This window comes from Nuphar pumila, chromosome 12 (assembly GCF_984573655.1).
Source record: "Nuphar pumila chromosome 12, dmNupPumi1.hap1.1, whole genome shotgun sequence".
NCBI classification, from domain to species: domain Eukaryota; kingdom Viridiplantae; phylum Streptophyta; class Magnoliopsida; order Nymphaeales; family Nymphaeaceae; genus Nuphar; species Nuphar pumila.
In genome coordinates this window covers 27,439,468-27,447,916 of record NC_143260.1, presented here as the reverse complement: position 1 = coordinate 27,447,916, position 8,449 = coordinate 27,439,468, and the positions used below count along the sequence as shown (strand labels likewise).

Here is an 8,449-nt window from a genome sequence, read left to right as displayed (position 1 = left end):
TATAAATCATGAATATCTAGCCCACTTTGTGGGTGGGGGGTGGTTCGGGTCATGAACATGAGATCTTTTGGCCTTAGATTCATGCTTTAGAGGTTTATTATGAATCTGAGATGGGGGGAATCCTAAGAATTATACTACTACTTGGCTTGAAGTCCCTGTTTTGGTGACATTTCAGAAGCTGGAACTAGACCTCAAAAGGCAACGACAAAAGTGCACCTCATTTAGGGTGTGCTTGAATGCTCTGGATCTTAGATCAATTATGAGAAATCCATCATTACTTGTTCATGAATCTCTAGCCTAACCCCTCTTCCCCCTAGGGCTGGTAAACCATCTGAAAGAGACGAGCTTGAACTATTCAAGCTTGGTTCATTATTGCGGCGAACCAAGCCGAGCTCACAATGAACCTAAGTTAAATGAGCCGAGTTTGAACTGACTTGTTTATAGAAAAATACATTGGTTTAGAGCCGGAAGAAATAGGATTACAAAAAACAAACGTAAAATATACATAAAATATATTTTTTATTACCCAACGTGCTTATACGAGTAAAGCCCAGCTGATAACCTGTTGTTCATATTCAGCTTGCAGAGCCTATTTTACGAGTTCGAACAAGCTCTCACAAGCCGAAAAGAGCCGAGCTACGAGCGGCTCGGCTTGTCTCCCGGCCCTACCTCCGGCAATTGGACTAAATGTTCATAAATCACTACTGAAATATGAATTCTAGATCCTTATCTTGAGGTGGATCCGAGACTCAGTATTTGTTTTACCTTAGATCTCAACGTGGGCCCCATGCCAAATGAAGTAATTCATGCATTAGTCCTTGGTTAAGATGGATGGTGTGATTCAAAGCATTCATCCAACCTCTTCAACTCACATCTAATTCCTCCATTCAATGTTCAATTAGCATTCTGAGGATCTAGGCAGTGTTCCCTATCTCAATAGTAGCAACCGTACCCCGCACATCTTTTGTTCCTATTTCCAGTCTGTTAGCCAATGGTTCTTGTTTCTTTGTTATGAGAGGGTACAATACTCGTTGCTTTAGGAACCGATCTTTGAAGAGAAATACAACTTTTGGCATGTTCTAGCTCATGCAATTTTCCCAATTCTTTCAGTGAACAAAAAAAAAAAGTACAGGTTTTCACTAGAAATAGATAGAACCATTGAGCAGTAAAAAAAACCAATAATTGTTTTCTGTGGGTCCAACCATAACAGCATCATTTTCACTTTAAATATGTTTGCATTGAATGAGAGTTGGCATTTGTCATGTTGAAGAGAAATTCATGAAAAGGGCTTAAAAAAGTTGTCATTGGATACTGTGGATGAATTATTGACAGCAACATCAACACAATTTATTTCCAAGTAAATCATCTTAATCCAAAACACCATAAACATGACATCTATCGACAGCATTGTCAAAAAAAAAAAAAATCCAAGTAAATCAGATTAATCATAAACACCATAATAAATATGACACATTTTACCAGTGGGTGAACATCTCATATTTTTAGTTCCCAAATGTAATAGTCTGGTATGTTGTCTCTGAAAATAAATTAAAGAAAATGAATATTCAATATTATGTGGGTATAGTTTGGCTGCACGCTAGGTGCCATTAAGAAGCCTGTGTCATGTTGGCTACCAGACAGTCATGCCACGTGAAGAGCCAGGCAGACTGCAGTTATGGACAGCACTATTGAAGATCGTTTTCAGTATGTATCTGTGTGCAGAGTGAAAATATTGGCAGTGATTGCTACCGTACACTCTATCTGAAAGACAAAAAATTGAGCTTTCCTCGCATAATCTGATCCCACAAATATGTTCAGTTTGTTTTACCAGCGTGAGGCCAGCCAATTTGTGGTCAGTGACTGGAATGGTCTTTAATATAATACCGAGTCCCATTTATTCCAAAAGTTCAAACACTAACCATTCTAAAATACTTCCCATCATTATAATTCAAGCTTCTATCAATGATTATAAAGCGTTTCCTGATTTAGTGAGCAGCTAAATTACTGTTCTTGATGGTGCCATCTTTTCTTGATCCATAGATAACTCAATGGAAGCTTGAATTATTCTGAGAAACCATCAATAAAAGCTTGAGTTACTACAGCTGCCTACATAGTAGGTAGCTTTCATTTTTGGGGGGGACCATTCAACATTTCTATTTTATGATGGTGTATATCAAAGGCAAATTTGGTACTAATATTTCATGTGACATGACAGCGTGGTTACTATTTTAGTTACATTGGCGATGTGATTCCAGCAGAGGAGTTCAACATCATTAAGAGAAAGGAAGAGCAAAATAAGTTTTTACACAATAACAAAGATAACAATGAGCTACAGTGATAGGTTTTTGTCGACATAAACAAAGGCATATTTTAACACTTCTCATGGGCTGTCTGGTGGTGCAGAAATGAGGGGGGTCTCGTATTCCTCTGCTCTTTCCCTCTTTCAACTTCAGAGAGAGAGAGAGAGAGAGAGAGAGAGAGAGAGTATTATTAGAATCTCTACTTGCCCCACTTTGTTGTGATATGTCTATAGAAGCTCACCAATAAAAAGGCCTCCTCATACCCATCTTTCCATTCACACCCAAAATCATCCTCCCATGGATCTCTCTCTAGGCTTTCTCCTCACATTGTTCCTCCTGGCCCTTTCATACCAGCACCATGCTCTAGCTATCACTGATGGTAAGCCTCTACAATCTCTTTGTTTTATTGTTGTTTTTATATATATATTTTTTATCTTTTTACTTCTCGATAGTGCAGCAGCTGTGATCCCTGTTGGGAAGCTAGCATTCAAACCATTCAGCTTGTATTTTTCTTTGATTCTCTTTTGTCATCTTTTCTTTCTTGCTCTATATTTTTTGTCCATATTTTTGTTAACATTTTCTTTTTTTATTGCAATGCCTAAAATACTGTGGTTGAACTTCAGACTTTGTCCATCCATGAATATTAGCTCTCCAAAGTATCTAAATAACACTTATTTCTTGGGCATCTCAAGAAATTGGTCTGAAAGATTCACTCTTAACTTTGAACAGCTAATGCTCAAACTGTGCCTTGTTTCTGTCCTTTCTTTCTTGAAAACTAGGGGTCAGATCCTAGAATACTGTTGAATCCACTGCCTATATCTATAACTTCCATAGCACTAGTGGAAGTTGGTTTCCCAATTCCTGTTCTTAGCTATTCATAGTTCATACACAAACAAGTCCACCATTTAGAGAAAGGCCTATATTGCCGTCAAAAAGACACCAATTGCAATTAAAGTTTTAGTAGGAATCCTCTTAGGAAACAAGAAAACTCTTTGGAGACATTGTAGAATGTGTGCATTGCTGTATGGTTTATGTGGTCAGCATTTTGGGGAGAATTAACCTCAAATCATCAGCTGGTTCTCCAGCATCATTCAGTTGGGATCTTCACTTATTTTCACCCAAACTTCATCCTGATTTTTTTCTACAAAAGCAGTAACAATTTCCCTATGAAAACTGCCGCCTATGAGGCACCAGCTCATTCCTCGACAAGTGTGTAGTCAGAGATCAAATTACATTAAGAACAAGTCCCAAGACTGCAAAGTTTTTGTGAAATACCGATGTGGGGGATCCGCTTGGTTGGTAGTGCACGTCTCCTTGTGATGAGACGTTGCAAGTTCAAAACCTAGTGATACGTTTAATAATAACTGGTGGGGGGCCTGCCTGAACCCAGCTTGCCTTTAAAAAAAAAAAAAAGTTTGTGTCAAATGACATTTGAGTATATGATGTACAGCTAAAACATGCGGCCACCTGTGAGGTTTTGTTTAGTGAGAACTGTCTTTTGAATAGCAGAAATCTTGGTAGTTCCTTGTACGCCGAATTATTTGAATTACTTTAAATGATAAATTTATTATATGACGGTTTCAATGGCTAACTTAGCGTGCCTAATTCGGCATTAAACATGCAGGCTTACTGCAAAATGGGAACTTTGAGTACTCGCCAAAGGCATCGGAATTGAACGGGACGATTGTGAAAAGCCGCTACGCCGTTCCGTATTGGGAGATCTCCGGGTTCGTCGAGTACATCGAGTCCGGGCATAAGCAGGGGGACATGCTGCTGGTTGTGCCAGAAGGTGCCTACGCTGTGAGGCTTGGGAATGAGGCCTACATCAAGCAGAAGGTCACTGGGTTGGTTGTGGGGATCTACTACTCTATAACTTTTAGTGCTGCTAGGACTTGTGCACAGGCAGAGAAGATCAATGTGACAGTAGCACCAGACTCAGGTGTGCTGCCTATGCAAACCATATACAGCAGTGATGGCTGGGACTCTTATGCGTGGGCGTTCCAGTCTGACTACACGGAATCTGAGATAGTTATACACAACCCGGGTGTGGAGGATGACCCGGCCTGTGGGCCCCTTATTGACTCGGTTGCAATCAAGACACTCTATCCCCCTAGGCCAACCAACAGTAAGAACCTCTCTCTCTCTCTCTCTAATATATATATATATATATATATATGTATATATTAGTTCTCATTTCTCCTTCTGCCCCCCATAGGTTTTAATTATTTTATAATAGATTTGAACCGATAGATGTGTTTAGCATGCTTGCTTTAGTGGGAATTGACTCTTTGATCATGTTTTTCCGATGAAAAAACATGTTTTTTTGAGCTGAAAAAAAAACTGGTACCTTCATAGCCATTGATTTCCGGATTACCCGGAAAAACCTATATACGGGTCATATTAGGTCTTCTTTTCTCGTTCTGTTAGGCCCTATAGTTTGAAGTGTTTTATGATAGATCTGAACTGTTAGATGTGTTTTAGCATTCTCGATTTAGTAAGAATCTACTCTTGGATCATGTTTTTTGGATCAAAAAATGTATTTTTATGTGTTGGAAAAAAAATTAATGCCTTCATAGCCATTGATTTTGGATCACCCAATCTGATTCTGGTGATCCAAAAGTCTGTTTTCACTAAACAAAACAACTACATCACATTTATGGTGTTAGATGTGAGAAAAATACCAAAAACTATGATTTTTGAAGGTCTCTATTGGGGGCAGAACGAGAAAACCCGGCAGAACTAGTGCATCTCTGTGTGTATATATATATATATACGAACAGTGATTTTTAAAAGTGTTTTTCATTTATTTTAATCCAATCATATGTATACGTATTTGATTGTATAGGAATCTACTTTTGGATGTCATTTTATAGGGTTTGAAAATTAACAACCCAAAATTTTCATAAATATTCAAAACTCAAAAAACACAGTTTTTTCATTAAAGAAAATATGATCAAGTATAGGTTCCTAGCAAATCGGCTATACCTGGTAAAATAATATTTTTTATCATTTTTACATCGAAAATTTACGGTTCTAATCGGAATTCGGGTTGGGGCCGGGTCTGGTATACAATTTCACAAAGTATATCCGTCTCCATGTATTAATTGGACCTTCAGGTCCAGACCGGGGACTTAATCGGGTCTTCTTATTTATCACCATACCTGGACCCTATAGGGTTTGGTACAGGTAAACCCTACCGGCTGACACCCATATGGGTCACGATGTCTTGGGAATGATGAGCTTGGACCTTGTTTTATTGTGTGTATTCACTAGAAACAAGAGGACATGGCCCAGTCCCAAAGTGTCATAAACCTTCATTCCCAAAGCTCCTTTTGGCCTGTTTTGAAGCAAGTCCCTTGTTATTTTCCAAAATATCGGTAGTTTTCCTTGAGGTTCATAGATTGAAGCCACTCCATGTCAAGAATATCTTCACTTGCAGCGTGGATACCAATGGATCGGATATAGTCAGATATCCAATCGGGATCCAGCATATTATTTCTGAATTTGGGTTAGTTATTAAAATGAGACCCAGGTGCGGATTGGAATTGGATTCAGATTTGCCTACTAGGATTATTCTCGCATTGGGATCATCCTTTTTAGTCCTGATCTAATTCAGTCATATAAAAAGTCTGATCTAATTGCATTTTTCACATGAAAAAAGCTTATTTTTAATAATTTTTACCGGATCCAGTTTTATCACATGTATTTTGGATCCAGACTTATTCCTACCTAATGGGATATGTTTCTGATCTGGATTCAGATTTGAATTTGGATCTGTCATGATCCAGCCCATATTTGATCCTTTTGCACTCCTAACTAACTTGGAGGAACAGAAGGTATCCATTTCCTAGAATTGACAAATTTGTCTCCAAATGTTTTCCTAACACCATTCGCCCCAGTAGCCAGTTCAGGAGTAAGGATGTCAATACCTTGTGTTTGGATCGGATATCTGGCTGACCTGAATCTGTTTAGTCAAATGCAGTGTAGATTTCCTGATCAAATTAGTTACTGTGGTTGCTTCCGGTTTTAGATTTTTTACATCCATATCTGATTAGATCTAAATCCACAGATATGGAAATATATACTCTGTTGAACAAAAGTGCTCATCAGATCCAGGTTTACTGGGGTTTTCTTCATCCATATCCAAATTTGAAATAGATCCCATTATGCTAAATTTGTTCATGACATATTTAGAAATGCTATATTCGACCCAAATGCTGTCTTTGAGATCCAGTCAATCTTTAGGAACAAAGAGAACCCCAAGGATCTAGCCTTGCAGACTCCGATTGCATGGAGAGCAGACCATATCATATTCTACATGACAGATTCATGGGCTATATTGTGGGACCCTCTCTCACAGCTATGCAGTAAGATGTGCTGTAGAGATTGAATATAACAGGTGATCGATGTCATATGCAATATGATCTGATCTGCTAAGATCCAAAATCCCTGTTACCAAGCCAACACTTAACAGTTGACACACCAATGTGTACCATGCACCTGAATATGCACATGGTAATGTTCATTTTTTATTAAAATAATTAATTTATGGATATTACCAGGAGGTCTATGCAAATCTAGTATAGTGGACATTTTCACTTAACCATATAAGGCTTGAAGAAAGAGTAATTTGTAAGCCTAATGATGCAGGAGCTGTCCGTCGGGTTCAAGAGATTCATTTGGATTCAGTTTTAGTTTAGGTTTTTCTTATTTATATTCGAATCTTTATTTTTATGTAATGGATCTATTCATATCCAATTTAAAATTAGGGTTTTCTCTTTTACTTTATAAATACTCATTATAGAGATTGTTAGAAGATAGTTGATGGATGAACTCTTGTTTTCTTCTGAATTTTTTACAATTTTAATTGATATTTTCCATTATTCAGCTTTCTTTAGTAGGAGTAGGCATAACTCAGTCTACATCGGATTTACATCACTTAAGATGGTCATCTCCACAAATGCTAATGAACTGTCTTTTTCCATGCAGAGAACCTCTTGAAGAATGGGGGCTTCGAGGAAGGGCCATACGTTTTTCCAAACACTACGTGGGGTGTGCTCATCCCTCCCAACATCGAGGATGATCACTCTCCCCTGCCAGGATGGATGATTGAGTCACTCAAGGCCGTTAGATACATCGACTCCGATCACTACTCAGTCCCGCAAGGCCGGCGGGCCATTGAGCTTGTCGCCGGGAAAGAAAGTGCAATTGCTCAAGTTGTCCGCACCATACCGGGGAAACTCTATGCACTTACCTTTGCAGTGGGAGATGCTAGCAACAAGTGTGAAGGTTCCATGGTAGTGGAGGCATTTGCTGCTAGGGACACTGTCAAGGTGCCATATGAGTCCCGGGGAACTGGGGGTTTCAAGCGAGCTGAGCTCAGGTTCATCGCGATTTCAGCTCGAACCCGCATCGTGTTCTTCAGTACATATTACCATACAAGAAGTGATGCAGCCCTTTGCGGGCCTACCATAGACGATGTGAAGCTGCTTAGCCTGAGAACTGTACCTCCAAAGCTTGGAAGGACTCCAGTGTAAGAAGGAACTAGGCGTGTGTGTGTGTGTGTGCACGTGTGTCCTACAAGTAATGTTGCTTGAGTGCTTGCACCTACTCTGCTAAGTTTCTACATATCCTACAAGTTAATATTTATACTAAACTGCTGATAATGATCAGAATTTGTTCACGTGTTGACATGTGAACTTGAGCATGGAAATTGCTTATATTACTATATTTTGTCTGCAATGGAATGTCATATTGGGCATTAATGATACCGAATCCTCATAGAGGACTTTTTAAATATCGTCAATGACATGATGAGCTGTTCGACTGTATGTACAATCTAGTAAAAAACACAATTCTTTTACGTTTTTTTTTAATCTAACCTTACAGGGTCTATGTTTGGTACAAAAGATTGTGTAAGTTTTTTACCCTATCAGAACAACAGCCGCCCCATGTGGCAGAGGGATTCGATCCTGGGCCTTCAGCTTGACACAGGACCCCGCTTACCACATGGGATACCACCTTGGTTTATGTTTGGTACAAACGATTTTATCTGCATTCTTGTTTGAATATCACAATGTGAATTTGTTTTGACACAATCTAACCTCATAGATGTGATCAACCTACTCGATTTAGTAGGAATTGACTCT

The 8,449-nt window shown here is 38.8% G+C and overlaps 1 protein-coding gene across 1 annotated transcript; it reads left to right on the top strand.

The window, feature by feature from the left end:
• The first annotated feature begins 2,384 nt into the window (after positions 1-2,384).
• Positions 2,385-8,097, top strand: LOC149820411 (BIIDXI-like protein At5g11420). Its single transcript, XM_089983657.1, has 3 exons — positions 2,385-2,679; positions 3,925-4,425; positions 7,290-8,097. Exons 1-3 carry the CDS (start codon positions 2,598-2,600, stop codon positions 7,835-7,837), a joined length of 1,131 nt encoding a protein of 376 aa, XP_089839783.1. The 5' UTR covers positions 2,385-2,597; the 3' UTR covers positions 7,838-8,097.
• Positions 8,098-8,449: the final 352 nt, after the last annotated feature.